The following is a 15,825-nucleotide window of genomic DNA, read 5'->3' as shown; positions in this document are numbered from 1 at the left end:
TCATTGATGGTACAACTGCTGATGGTAGTAGAATAATGAATACTGATGTGTATAGACACATCCCATCTGCTCAAGTTCAAACAGATGCCTCAAAACACATCGGCTAGTGGTTCATTCTACAGCAAGACAATGATCCCAAACATACTTCTAAAGCAACAAAGGAGTTTTACAAAGTTAACAAATGGTAAATTCTTGAGGGGCCAAGTCAATCACCCGATCTGAACCCAATTGAGCATGCCTTTTATATGCTGAAGAGAAAACGGAAGGAGACTAGCCCCCAAACAAGCATAATCTAAAGATGGCTGCAATACAGGCCTGGCAGAGCATCGCCAGAGAAGACACCCAGCAACTGGTGATGTCCATGAATCGCAGACTTCAAGCAGTCATTGCATGCAAAGGATATGCAATAAAATACTAAACATGACTACTTTCATTTACATGACATTGCTGTGTCCCATACATTGTGGTGCCCTGATGTCTACATGGTGAAACCAAAATGTAAAAAATGGTCTTTATTAAAATCTGACAATGTGCACTTCAACCACATGTGATTTTTTCTATTACAAATCTCACATTGTGGAGTAGAGAGGCAAATAAATAAATGATGGGTCTTTGTCCCAAACATTATGGAGGGCACTGTAAATGTCGGAAAGTCATGTTGCAGCTGAATGAAACTTGAAGACACATAAGACACTGCAGATGTCATATGGAGCAAAAACATGCCGGAGCAACTCAATGGGTTACGCAGGATCGGGGGAAGCAAAAAGATAGTCAACATTTATGATCAAGCGTCTGAATCAGGACTGGAATAGTGCCCGAGTAGGTTTGGAATAAGGACTGCTCCATGTAGTCAGAAAAAAAAGATATAACTAGCTGGGTTCCATGCAAATGCCCATAGGACTGATTTGTAGAAAAATTAAAGCTTTGGTTAGGAGTATTGGAGCAGTTCTAGTCTTTGCATTACTAAAAGGATGTGAAGGCTTTGGAAGGGTCACATAACACGTTCACCAGGAAGATATTGTATTACCTACAAAAAGGGGAATTTAGACACATTTAGATTGTTTGCCTTGGAGAGTCAGAAGCTGGAGTGGGGATGACCTGATGGAAGTATATAAAATTACAAGATGCCTAGATAGATATCAGGGACTAAACGACCTATTCGTAAATTTTATTGCTCTATATTCTATTAAAGAGAGGACATTAGTTTAAATAGTTGTGATCATAATAGCTATTAGCCAAAGTTGTTCAGATTTGAACAAAAGTTGTCTCCATCAGAAACTGGCTAGTAAAAGTGCATACACAAAATGTTACTGATACAAAGTCCTGAATATCTTTGGCAGAATGAAAACAGTGCAGGTAAAACAAGGTTTTCGAGAGGATGCCATAACATTGCATCATATACTATTTATTATATACTATCAATAAAACATTACGGGGTCAAGGAAAGGGCATTCACAACACAGCCCTGTTTCCACCACCACGTACAAGAAGCACAAGAAGCGCAAGACAGACACCATTGTATGCAGATGCCGAGAAGTGTGTTCAGCTCTGGCTGAACTACTAATCTTGTGTGTGGACTCGATAAGAAGAATAAAACGTTACATAAATGGCTATCGTGCTTAAATCAAATTCATCTCCCCTGTTTTAACAGTACCAGCCACAATACTTTCAAATTCTAGGCACATGTATCCAACTCAGTCTTTCTATAAAAAAAAGGAAATTTACAATCAAACACAATAGAAAGTTTTATTTAAACAGATTTAGTGTAATGCAGGAACACTTTTCCCTTCCCAAACAAATAAATTCAGTATTCACATTGAATTCATACAGCATTTATGCAGAATCAAAACTGGCGTGTTACACAAAGTGAACAGCAGCAAAATGTAACCAATACATAAATATACTGTACATTGGCAATACTACATGCAATTCAAGAAAAATGCACACAAATTTAGTAATATAAACTTGCAACAATATTCTTCATGCCAAGAACTATCTCAAGTAAACCAAGAGTTACAGAAATGTAGGAATGCATCAAAATGGGGGCATGATTTAATAAAACAAGCAACAAATTATACAGTTCAAAATTTTCCTGCATTTATATTAATCGAACAACATTATTAAAATTCAAAATGCATTTAAAAGATTTGGTACTGTCTTTATTTTCCGTCGCAAGTGATAACGTGTTGTTAAACACTCCTCGTCTACAAATACTACTTCTCTCAACTGGCATTTTCGCCGTACCGAATCAAAAATAAATTAAAAATATTTTTATCAAGTCCTTACGTGCTGCGCCAACAGCATACAGTAGACAAAATTATGGTCCTGGAACCCAAATACATCTGTTGGCACCTTACAAATCAACTTCCATATAATCAGGCATATGGAAGCAACATTAGTTGCTGCAACACATTTGTAACCATTACACTGCTTCCTTTTCACAAAAGTTGTGAAGCCATAACCTGTAGTATTCAGAACAATGTGCTGGTTTCTTAGACGTAATGCTCAAATCCATTTTTGCCTGGCAAAAGTCAGTATTTCTGTAGCAGCTTTGAAAATTTCAAATCCTATACATCAAAACTCCACTCTAACACTACTTACTAGTAGTTGTAATGTAGTCCCTTTCCATGTAGTGCTTCTATCAAGTGCAATCATCATAATCTTCTGTGCTTGCTGACAAGGCATGGTTGTCTGTCATTTTCCACACTCCTTTAAATGCTTGCTTTAATGTGGCCATTAGCAAGTGCTAAAAAGTTGGGCTACTTCATGAAGTGCCGTTTCAATGAAGAATCCAGAATTCACCAAATCCAGCAATCTTTAGTCATAAAGGTTTGTCAATTACTGTAACACCTGAAAAGAAACAGAGGGTTTGTTGCACCCGGTCCCATTTACAGGGGCAGAAAAGAACATTTCACAAATGTAACCAAAAATTATCCTGCAAAACATGTACCACAAATGAGGCTCTAAAACCAGGGTGAGAAAACAGAGGGAAAATCTATTACTTCCTGTAAACAGGAAAAACACAGAGGCATGATATGATTGTTGCTACTGTGACCAGCAGTTATTCCGCTGCTCCACTATCTGCAAAATACATGGCTCATGCCATCCTGAAATTGTGGCTTTGTGATTTTTACAATAACACTTTTAGTAACACAGGAGCCTCAAATATGTAGGAATAAATCAATACCAAATCAGCACCCTGCAGAAACACCAACTGCACAAAGCCCAATTTCAGGATAGATACCTCAAGCATTTCAAAAACTTGAGGATAAATCTCTTCAAAATATCTTGAAGACTTTCCTTACAATAAATGTTCAAGTTCACATTTATTGTCACATGCACCAATTGAGGTACAGTGATATTTGAGTTACCAAACAGCCATACAAGTAAAAAGAATGCAATACACACTAGAATTTAACATAAACATCCACCACAGTGGAATCAGCAATCTTCACTGTGATGGGAGGCAATAAAGTTCAGTCATCTTCCTCCTTTGTTCACCAGTCGCCGCTACAGATGTTCACGCCTCAATTTAGGTTAAAAAAATATCAAGAATGATGTGGAAATTAACACCAATCCGAACAGTCCTTTTAGCGCCAAATGACTTCAACTTTGTCAACAATGATTCCACCGGGTGGCGCCGTCAGCGATGGCAACCTCTCCAACAGTCTGTCTATCTTTTTGTCTTTTTTTTTAATTTTTAGTGAGTTTTAAAAGTTTGTGTTAATATTCTCTGGTTTGTTTTATATGGGGGGTGGGGGGGGTGGGTAAATATTTTTTCAATCTCTTACCTTGCTGGAGATGCGATTGTTTTCCGGATCATATCTCCGGTCGCTCTGCGGCCTAACATCATGGAGCTGGAGGTCTTGCTCGGGACTGACTTTGAGCCCCACCGCGGGGTTGTGGACTTACCATCGGAGCCGATCCCTGGCCTGGGATCAACGCTCTAACCGCGGCCTACGGATTTCACCATCGAGGAGCTCGCAGTCTCGGGTAGAGACCGATGTCGGGAAGCTCCAAATGACGCAGAAGGTTTCGACCAGCCCCGGCCCGGGGTCAGATCCCCCGGAGCGGGGGAAGCTGTGATTCCACCCTGATGCAGGGGCTGGATCATCCCGATGCGAAGGTCCAAACGCCGCCGGCTACGGGAGCCAAGATCGTCCTGTCAACTGAAGGCTCAAGACCTCCGACCACACAAGAACAAAGAAGGAAAGAGATTGAACTTTTTTTTGCCTTCCATCACAGTGAGGAATGTGGAGGAGTCACTATGGTGGATGTTTATGTTAAAATGTATTTTGTTTCCCTTGGTGTTTTTTTATTGGTATGACTGTATGGCAAATCAAATTCCTCGTATGTTGCAAAACATACTTGGCTAATAAAGTATGATTATGATTATTATGATGGAAAATCCTTCTCAAATTTTGCTGACCTTATTTGTTGCTGTTCAATATCTGCTGCAATCTTAACTAACAGATTCTCCGCACACTCAAATCGCAAACTGGAGAAAGCTGGCATTGGTCTACCATGTCGGAGGATTTTGTGGTGACAATTCTGCTTTTGTGGCACCTTGTGTGGATAGTCCACGAGCAAGGATTGAGGTTTTGGTCTCTGGACACTTTTCTTCAGTGAGAAGGTGGAGTCAATTTTTTCAAGAGAGAGTTAGGTTTAGCTCTTAGGGCTAAGGGAATCAAGGGATTATGGGGGAAAAAAGCCAGAACGAAGTACTGATTTTGGATGATCAGCCATGAGGGGCTGACAAATTGGGAGTGTAATGATGGAATTAAAGGGGAAGAGAGTACAGGAAATGTTACGAAAGACACCCAAATTAATGGGACGGAAAGTTACAGAAGAGATAAGAGAGTAAGGTCAGGTGAAATAGGAACCTGAAATAGGTGTGAGAGGGGAGGTGAATACCAAATTTAAAGTGTTGTATATGAATACACAAAGTATAAGAAATAAAGTGGATGAGCTTGAAGCTCAGTTAGAAATTGGTAAGTATGATGTTGTGGGAATTACAGAGACATGGCTGCAAGAGGAGATGGGAACTGAATATTCAGGGTTATACATCCTTTCGAAAAGACAAACAGGTGGTCAGAGAGGGTGGGATGACTCTGTTGGTAAGGAATAAAATTCAGTCCCTTGCGAGGGGTGACAAAGAATCAGAAGACATAGAGTCATTGTGGATAGAACTGAGAAATTGTAAGGGTAAAAATACCCTAATGGGAGTTATCTACAGGCCCTCAAACAGTAGCCTGGATATAGGGTGCAAGTTGCATCAGCAGTTAAAACTAGCATGTAACAAAGGTAATGCTACAATGGTTATGGGAGATTTCAACATGCAGGTAGACTGGAAAACTTGGTACTGGACCCCAAGAAAGAGTGCCTCTGAGATGGATTCTTAGAGCAGCTTGTTCTGCATCCTAACAGGGAGAAGGCAATTCTGGATTTAGTGTTGTGTAATGAACCGGATTTGGTAAGGGAACAAGGTAAAGGGACCTTTAGGAGGTAGTGACCATAATATGATAAGTTTTAAGCACAATCTGCAAGGGAGTAGGTAAAATCGGCAGTATTGCAGTTGAACAAAGGGGACTATAATAATAATAATAATAATAATAATATTTTATTTATGGGCACCTTTCAAGAGTCTCAAGGACACCGTACAAAAATTTAGCAGGTAGAGGAAAAACATGTAAGGGGAATGAAATAAATAGTAGAGACATGACTAGTACACAAAGTAAAGACAGAATTCAATTCAAAACACAATATGAGGCAATTAATGCACAGATGAAAAGGGAGGGGGACGTAGGGCTAAGGATAGGCAGAGGTGAAGAGATGGGTCTTGAGGCGGGACTGGAAGATGGTGAGGGACACAGACTTGCGGATCAGTTGGAGGAGGGAGTTCCAGAGCCTGGGAGCTGCCATGGAGAAGGATCTGTCCCCAAAACTGTGGAGGTTGGACTTGTGGATGGAGAGGAGACCGGCTGATGTGGATCTGAGGGACCGTGAGGGTTGGTAGGGGGAGAAGAGGTCAGTGAGATATGGGGGGGCCAGATGGTGGAGGGCTTTGTAGGTGAGGACCAGGATTTTGTAGGTGATGGAGCCATGAGGGAGGAGCTGGCCAAAGTTGACTGGAAAGGGACCCTGGTTCTCTGGATACTTTCAAGAGAGAGCTAGATAGGGCTCTTAAAGATAGCGTAATCAGGAGGTATGGGGATAAGGCAGGAACGGGGTATTGATTGTGGATGAACAGCCATGATCACATTGAATGACGGTGCTGACTCAAGGGGGCCGAATGGTGTACATCCTGCACCTATTGTCCATTTTCTATTGTCAACGAGGAAGAAAGATTCTAAAGCGTTTAAGAAGAGGCGACGGTGGCTTATAAGGGAAGTCAAGGACAGTATAAAACTAAAAGAGAAGACATATAACATACTAAAGATGAGCGGGAAGCCACAGGATTGGGCAACTTTTAAAGGTCAACAGAAGGTGACCAAAAAGGCAATACGGGGAGAAAAGATGAAGTACGAAGGTAAGCAAGCCAAGAATATAAAGAAGGATAGTAAAAGCTTCTTTTGGTATGTGAAGAGGAAAAGATTAGTTAAGACAAATGTGGGTCCCTTGAAGACAGAAACAGGTGAATATATTATGGGGAACAAGGAAATGGCAGACGAGTTGAACAGGTACTTTGGTTCTGTCTTCACTAAGGAAGACACAAACAATCTCCCAGATGTACTAGGGGACAGGGGACCTAGGGTGATGGAGGAACTGAAGGAAATCCACATTTGGCAGGAAATGGTATTGGTTGGACTGAAGGGACTGAAGGCTGATAAATCCCCAGGTCTGATGGTCTGCATCCCAGGGCACGCAGGGAGGTGGCTCTGATATTCGTGGAAGTATTGATGATCATTTTCCAATGTTGTATAGATTCTGGATCAGTTCTTCTGGATTGGAGGGTAGCTAATGTTAACCCACTTTTCAAGAAAGGAGGGAGTGAGAAGGCAGGGAATTATAAACCAGTTAGCCTGACATCGGTGGTGGGGAAAATGCTGGAGTCGATTATCAAAGATGTAATAGCAGAGCATTTGGATAGCAGTAACAGGATCAGTCCAAGTCAGCATGGATTTACGAAGAGGAAATCATGCTTGACAAATCTTCTGGAATTTTTTGAGGGTGTAACAAGTAAAATGGACGGGGATAGTACCTGGACTTTCAGAAAGCTTTTTATAAGGTCCCACACAGGAGATTAGTGAGAAAAATTAGAGCACACGGTATTGGGGGTAGAGTGCTGACATGGATAGAGAAGTGGTTGGCAGACGGGAAACAAAGAGTAGGGATTAACGGGTCCCTTTCAGAATGGCAGGCAGTTACTAGTGGGGACCCGCAAGGCTCGGTGCTGGGATCGCAGCTATTTACAATAAACATTAATGATTTAGATGAAGGGATTCAAAGTAACATTAGCAAATTTACAGATGACACAAAGCTGGGTGGCAGTGTGAACTGTGAGGAGGATGCTATGAGGATGCAGAGTGACTTGGACAGGTTGGTTGAGTGGGCAGATGCATGACAGATGCAGTATGATGTGAATAAATGTGAGGTTATCCACTTTGGGGGCAAGAACGGGAAGGCAGATTATCTGAATGGTGTCAGGTTAGCAAAACTGAAAGTAAACTGAGATCTGAGTGGCCTTGTACATCAGTCACTGAAAATAAAGGGACTGTCCCACTTGGGTGACCTAATTGGCGAGTTTAGAAGAGCTTAGAAGAGTATGAAAAAATGTCATGTTGAAGAGCTCCTTTGACTATGTAGAAGACCTTCTTCAACTATGTTGAAGACTAGGTTCGACTAGCTACAACTAGCTACGACTAACTTTGGGAAAATTGGACACCGAATAGTGGAGAGTGAAGACGACCCCCTTAGATCTCCTTCGACCTCCCTTCGATTATGATGAAGACTATCTTCGACTATCCTCGATTACCTACGACTAACATGCCGACCTACTACGACTAAACCTACAAGTAAAGTCTATTTTTTCCATGGCGACCTTTTTTTACTCGCGGGCATTTTTCAACATGTTGAAAAGTACACCGCGACCTAGCTAAGGCCTCGAGTACACGGGAACTACTCTTGAGCATGAAGGAGAGTTACAAAGACCTCCTACGACCTTGTGTCGATCATGCTGTGAGTATAAGTCGAGGGCAAACTCGCCAGGACTCGCGGATTAGGTCGCCCAAGCGGGACAGCCCCTTAAGTATACAGGTATAGCAGGCAGTGAAGAAAGCTGGCCTTCATAATGAGAAGAGTTGAGTGTAGGAGCAAAGAGGTCCTTCCACAGTTGTACAGGGTCCCGGTGAGACCGCACCTGGCGTATAGTGTGTAGTTTTGGTCTCCTAATTTGAGGAAGGACATTCTTGCTATTGAGGGTGTTTAGCGTAGGTTCACCCGGTTAATTCCCGGGAATGGCCTACTCCTGCACCTATTGTCTTTGTTTCTACCTTTCTATCTTTTGGGGGTTGGTGGGCTTATGGTGGACATTGGTAGTTACATTATCCCCTGATATTGGGATGATGGAGAGGTTGAGGAAAAAAACAGACAAAGCTAATAAATTGTAACATGTTCTACAAAGGATGAAACAATTAAAAATCTGAATAAATAATCATACCCATATTGTCCAATGACTTCCCCAATGATCAGCTGCAATGGTCATGGCAGCATTATCAGCACTGATACCTGTATTAGGTGTTAGCTGAAGACAGACACAAAATGCCGGAGTAACTTAGGGAGCATCTCTGGAGAGAAGGAATGGGTGACGTTTCGAGTCGAGACCTCTCTTCAGGCTAGGTCAGGGGAGAGGGAGACTATGAGAGATATGGAAGGGGCAGGTGTGAAAACAACAGATCAAAGTAGACGCTGATCGAGGAAATGTAGAATGGTTCATTGTTAGCCGAGGGGAAGTTGACAACGAGGCCGGGGAACTAGGGTGGCGGAGGGACGGAGAGAGGGGGAAAGCAAGGGTTACCTGTATTTAGAGAAGTCAATATTCATAGCGATGGGTTGGGAACGGCCCAAGCGAAATATGACGTGGCAGCTGAAAATTGAATCAATTACAGCAACCCTCAATTTACAGCAAGAGCTAAATACGCTTATTCACAATGTTTAATGCTCTTTTAGAAATCTAACAACATTGCCCTCATTTATGTACTCAAAGGTTACAGATGCACAACAACGTAGAGAATAGGTGCAGGAGTAGGCTATTCGGCCCTTCGAGCCAGCACCGCCATTCAATATGATCATGGCTGATTAGAAGCCTGTTCCTGCATTCTCCCCATATCACTTGATTCCATTAGCCCCAAGAGCTATATCTAACTCTCTTGAAAATATCCAGTGAATTGGCCTCCACTGCCTTCTGTGGCAGAGAATTCCACAAATTCACAACTCTCTGGGTGAAAACGTTTTTGCCTCATTTCATTCCTAAATGGCCTACCCCGTATTCTTAAACTGTAACCCCTGGTTCTGGACTACTCCAACATCGGTAACATTCTTCCTGCTTCGAGTTTGTCCAAACCCTTAACAATTTTATATGTTTTTATAGGATCCCCTCTCGTCCTTCTAAATTCTAGTGAATATAAGGCTAGTCGATCCATTCTTTCATCATATGTCAGTCCCATCATCCCGGGAATTAACCTGGTGAACCTACGCTGCACTCCCTCAATAGCAAGAATTAGGAGACCAAATTAGGAGACCAAAACTGCACACAATAGTCCAGGTGTGGTCTCCCCAAGGCCTTGTATAACTGCAGTAGGACCTCTTTGCACCTATACTCAAATCCTCTCACTATAAAGGCCAACATGCCATTAGCTTTCTTCACTGACTGCTGTACCTGCATGCTTACTTTCAGTGACTAATGTACAAGGACACTCCGGTCTCATTGCACCTCCCCTTTTCCTAATCTGACACCATTCAGATAATAATCTGCCTGTTCAAAAGGGAACTGCAGATGCTGGAAGATCGAAGGTACACAAAATTGCTGGAGAAACCCAGCGGGTGCAGCAGCATCTATGGAGCGAAGGAAATAGGAGAAGTTTCAGGCCGAAACCCTTCTTCAGATAATCTGCCTTATTGTCCTTGCCACCAAAGTGGATAAACTTCCATTTATCCACATTATATAGCATCTGCCATGCATCTGACCACTCACCCAACCCTGCAGCCTCATAGTATCCTCGTCACAGCTCACACTGTCACCCAGCTTTTTGTCATCCGCAAACTTGGAGATGTTACATTTAATTCCATCGTCTAAATCGTTAATGTATATTGTAAATAACTTGGGTCCCAACACTGAGCCGTGCAGCACCCCACTAGTCACTGCCTGCCATTCTGAAAAGGACCCGTTAATTCCTTCTCTTTGCTTCCTGTCTGCCAGCCAGTTCTCTATCCATGTCAATACCCTACCCCCAATACCATGTGCTCTAATGTTGCCCACTAATCTCTTGTGTGGGACCTTGTCAAAGGCAACGTTTCAAAATTCACATCTAAACGTCTACTTGGACTTTCTGGAAAACGTTTCCCAATTATTAATTAGCCAGAAAAACAAGGAATGAAATAATGAACAATATTGATTTGTTCAAATAATACTTCTGGTATCATATTGCAGATTTGAAAGATGAGATGCTCCACGGAACCTTGAGGAGGAGGAATCCATTGCAGTTCCGCACGTGGATCAATTCTTGGGAAGGACAAATTAAATTAAAACTGATGTTTTGGAGAAGATGGCGATATTACTTCAGAGAATAAATAAGACGGTTACCTGCATAGCTTCTTCCAGTGCTCATACATTGTGGTAGAAGTATCCATTTATCTAATGCTGGGTTGTAATATTCCACTGATGCAAGGTTACATGAGCCATCATCTCCACCAGCAACATACAATAGACCATTTACAGCACAAACACCTGTCAGGGGTAATGGGCAGAAAAAAAAACTTGGATCGTTCATGAATCTCGTGCACAAAAACCTTCAAACTGTTGTTGAACCAATCCCACCTGCATTCCTCCTGCACATATTCATGTCGGCAACCTGCTTCCAGGTGTTTGAGGACACCTCATACATTTCTACACTTTTCCTCACCAGTGGGCCGTCGTGGCCTCCAACAGCATAGAGTGAACCGTTTAAAACTCCCACACCTGTAGCAAAACAGACAAGATCAAAACGCCATTGAAACGCTTAAAAATAGTGGTCACTTTAGTTTAGTTTAGAGATACAGCATAAAAACAGGCCCTTCGGCCCACCGAGTTCGTGCCGACGAGCGATATCTGAACATTAACACTATCCTACACCCACTAGGGACAATTTTTACATTTACCAAGCCAATTAACCTCCAAACCAGTACGTCTTTGAGTCTTGGGAGGAAAGCGAAGATCTCGGAGAAAACCCACGCAGGTCACGGGGAGAATGTACAAACTCAGTACAGACAGCACCCACAGTCGGGATCGAACCCGGGTCTCCCGCGCAGCATTCGCTGTAAGGCAGCAACTCTGCCGCTGCGCCACCGTAACTGCAGACCATTGGTCACTTGTTTCTTCCCTTGCCCTACTTTGAGTTAACAAAGACAGCCATGAATTAGGCTTTAAGGAAAGCAAGAGCACCCCCCAAGAATCCTTCTGCCACCACTCCCACATGTTAAGCTGCTTTTAATCATTAGTGACAAAATCACAGTAGCAAATTTGTCATCCTTTGGCTGAATAAAGTTCAGATGATAAGATGATTGTGATTAGGTGTAGAGATAGGGTAAATGCATAGTATTTTTCTCCAAATTAGGGAAATCAAAAATCAGAGGACATGGGTTTAAGGCTACAGAGGAATGGTACAGAAGGAACATGAGTCAACACTGTCCACTCTAAGAGTGGTGGTATATGGAACAAGGTGCCAGAGGAGGTAATTGAGGCAGACAAAATAAAAACATGTTAAAGTAATTTGGACAGGCAAATGAGACAAGCTTAATTGGGGTATCTTGGCTGGCATTGTCAACTTGGGCTGAAGGGCCGGTTTCCGTGCGGTAAGACTCCATCATATGTTCAACACCAATGCTTTTGAAATGTCTTCCCTTTATCCTGGCTTACTCTCATTCATGAGAGACAGGATTCTCAACTGCATCTATTTGGGAAATTCAACAATGGTGGTATATGTGAATTTCAAAAAGGCATTGATAAAGTGCATCATAATAGGCATATTCGAGATGAATTAAAAAGCCTGTAGCAGCTAAGATAAAAGGTTGGTTAAAAGCAAACAGTAGAAAATGGAAGGTTATTGCTCAGATTGAAGCAAGGTTTATCCTCCTGAGTCCGTACATTGATGGAGCAAAACACTTGTAATGATCCATCTTAGCCACCAAAAGCAAACAGCACATCTGACAAAGAAATTCAATATTTGATTCAAGAGCTCTCTTTTTTTTTTAAACTGTTTGTCTACACCTGAGGAACAGGTATGCATGAAATAATATAAATTAGAAAATCGATTTCACAGTTTTTCTTTCTAAATGCTAGTGAAGATGATCTGAAATGATGTTGAATATTCTTAGAAAGAACCAGGGGTCACAGTTCCAGAACCAGAGGTCACAGTTTAATAAGGGGTAGGCCATTTAGGACTGAGATAAGTGAAACTTTTTTACCCAGAGAGTTGTGAATTTGTGCAATTCTCTGCCACGGAAAGCAGTGGAGGCCAATTCACTGGATGTTTTCAAGAGAGTTAGATTTAGCTCTTAGGGCCAATTGAATCAAGGGATATGGGGAGAAAGCAGGAATGGGGTACTGATTTTGGATGGTGAGCCATGATCACATTGAATGGTGGTGCTGGCTTGAAGGGCTGAATGGCCTACTCCTGCACCTTTTTTCTATGTTTCTTTGACAGCATAAATCTTAACCTCAGTAAATCATGTATTGGGCTGGACGGTGCAGAATCATCCTATTACCCACACTTGTCCCTTGCAATTACCCATGCCTACTCTTCTTACAGTTTCACATGGCACCACTGTTTTTCTTCATATAGGTGAATGACATGGGCTTGCCAACACATGCCATAATTTCCAAATCTGCAGTGAACACATCTTCAATGTTTAAGAAAGAACTGCAGATGCTGGAAAAATCGCAGGTAGACAAAAATGCTGGAGAAACTCAGCGGGTGATGCAGCATCTATGGAGCGAAGGAATAGGCGACGTTTCAGGCCGAGACCCTTCTTCAGTGTACATCTTCAATGTAGTCCTTTTCTAACTTGTGTATCCATAACGCAAATGACATACAACACAATTGATGAATTGTGGAATATTATTTATTTCACATCAACCAAATTGTTTATGACGTGATTTAGATTGGGAACTAGAGAACCATTTAAAAGTTACTTTGGGAGTTGACACGCAGAAAAAAACGCTGTCATGGGGGAAAAAAAAAATTAACCAGGGGAAAAAAATGGTTTCAAGGTGACCTCTCCACAGCAATCTGCCACCATTGTCTTTAACAACATAGTGTCAGTTTCTCAGCTGGTGATCATTGAAATTGACAAGCAATTGTTTCTGTTGACACTTATGTAATAATACTAATAATACTATTAGACCAATAGTATTTTGAAAATCCTGCAAAGAATTATTGCAAGTCAGAAACTTCCTTATCCTTAACCCCCTTATCCCCATTGACAGTAGTTTTCTAACACTATATTCTATAATGGGGGGGTAGGGGTTGGGTGGGAGCAAATCTACCTGGGGGACTTTTAAAATCTCTTCAATGGCAGGCTGGAGACATGACCTTTTTACTGTGTGGGTTTCCGTTGTCGTTGGGGCCGCAAACGAGGAGCGGCCTCCAACAGGCGCAATAAAAGCCGGGGACTCTGGTTACTGTGATTAGCCCATCGCCGTCGCGTAAGGCAGTTTAATAAGTCCGGAGCGGGTGGAGCGGTGGAGGAGCGCTGCTGCTGCTGCTGCTGCTGCTGCAAGGCGGTCACAATGACCTTTTAGTCGGAGGCTCCACCAACAGTGTTATGTGGTATCGGCTGAGCACCACAAGAAATGTGTAGGCTCCTGAGAGGGAGAAGCATTTTCCCCAGGGCTCTCGCACACGGCGACTAAGATCCTCTGCCCCATTGAGTTGCGGGGTCGAAGAGACTCCTTAGAAAGGGGCCAGAATGACACCTACCATGCCCCGCGCGGCTTGGAACTGGCTGCGGGAAAAAAATATGCGAGCGCACACCGGGGGCTCTAACACCAAATGCAGGGTGTGCGACCTCGCACCACCCGTGCTAGTATCAGATTTAATGGCCGCGGGACAAAATGGCATCGCCAGCCGGGGATATGACTTTGAAATAATTTCCTGGACATCGGGGGGGGGGGGGGGGGGGGGGGGGGGGGCCAGACTGGTCTTATACAGAAAATATACAGATGCAACAAACTTTAAAGTAAGCATGCAGGTACATCAGGCAGCGAAAAAAGCTAATGGATGTTTATGTTCATGAAGGCGTTGAGTATAGGTCAAAGGGTCTATGTGTTTTGTATGTATGGCTGCAGAAACGGCATTTCGTTTGGACCTCAAGGGGTCCAAATGACAATTAAATGTATCTTGTATCTTGTATCTCTTGTATGATGAAATAATGGAACGACTGGGCTTGTATTCACTGGAATTTAGGATGAGCGGGGATCTCATAGAAACATATCAAATTATTAAAGCGATTGGACACACTAGAGGCAGGAAACATGTTCCCGGTGTAGGGGGTCCAGAGCCAGGGGCCACATTTTAAGAATCAGGATTAGGCCATTTAGAACTGAGATGAGGAAAAACTTTTTCACCCGGAGAGTTGTGAATTTGTGGAATTCTCTGCCTCAGAAGGCATTGGAGGCCGATTCACTGGATGCATTCAAAAGAGAGTTAGATAGAGCTCTTAGGGCTAGCGGAATCAAGGGATATGGGGAGAAGGCAGGAACGGGGTACTGATTGTGGATGATCAGCCATAATCACACTGAGTGACGGTGCTGGCTCGAAGAGCCGAATGGGCAAACCTGCACCTATTGTCTATGTATCTATGGAACAGGTTCTTCCACACTGTTATCAGGTGACAGAAAGATCTTTCCGTAAACTAGGATGGAATAATCTCTCAACTCACAACATTGAAGACCATGCCTTTCTCCTGTGTACTTGCCCTGTGTCTATGTTGTAACACTGTATTCTTCACTGTAGTATTTCTCACTTTACACAACATGTTATATTTGCGTATCGCTTAATTGTACACGTGTGATTTGACTGATTGCAAGCCACAGTTTTTCCACTATATTTCAGTGCAAGCGGCAGTACAAAACCAATACCAATGGTCTGCTTCCACGCTGTAACCATTCTGTAATATCATGAAGACATTTCTTCATTGTAGTGCTACAGAAGTAACAAAAAGGAGCAACTTTCTGCCCTTAATGGATTTAAAATGAAATAACAGAAATGTTTCACTCCATTACGTTTGTGCGTGTTTTCCAAAGTGCCCAGTTCCCCAGCTGCCTACCTACTCTTCTGCATTTTTTCTCCTTATAAAAAATGTTAAAAAAAAAACACTAATACGCCATTTGTATTTTCCGGTTTCCCACCTGCTCCACTGCGTCGGGTGCTCATCTCTGCAATATAAGCCCATTCATTTTTAGCAGAGTTGTAGGCCTCCACAGAGCTGAGACATTGTCGCGATGCTCCATCATAGCCACCAACAGCATACAGCACACCTAACAAACATGAGAACCCAATAACCTGGTTAAAGCTTTGCATATATTGTAACAGTGCCAAAGAAAAGCAAGACAGTGCGCCTTAATGATGA

General features: G+C 42.5%; 1 protein-coding gene across 2 annotated transcripts in view; it reads right to left on the bottom strand.

The window, feature by feature from the left end:
• Positions 1-750: 750 nt before the first annotated feature.
• The window catches only part of klhl2 (kelch-like family member 2), a 146,465-nt gene continuing 131,390 nt past the window's right edge, over positions 751-15,825 (bottom strand). The window contains exons 12-16 of one of the 2 annotated variants that reach the window (XM_055644986.1): positions 15,605-15,733; positions 11,036-11,176; positions 10,802-10,945; positions 9,017-9,085; positions 751-2,850 (exon numbers count right to left, since the gene is read on the bottom strand). In XM_055644986.1, the coding sequence (XP_055500961.1) occupies positions 9,039-9,085; positions 10,802-10,945; positions 11,036-11,176; positions 15,605-15,733 (461 nt within the window). In that variant the 3' untranslated portion in view covers positions 751-2,850; positions 9,017-9,038. The remainder of the gene's footprint in view (positions 2,851-9,016; positions 9,086-10,801; positions 10,946-11,035; positions 11,177-15,604; positions 15,734-15,825) is intronic. The other variant, XM_055644994.1, reaches the window with a different exon arrangement.

The sequence above is a fragment of the Leucoraja erinacea genome, chromosome 1 (genome assembly GCF_028641065.1).
Source record: "Leucoraja erinacea ecotype New England chromosome 1, Leri_hhj_1, whole genome shotgun sequence".
Lineage (NCBI taxonomy): Eukaryota > Metazoa > Chordata > Chondrichthyes > Rajiformes > Rajidae > Leucoraja > Leucoraja erinaceus.
This window is presented reverse-complemented; position numbering and strand designations above follow the sequence as displayed.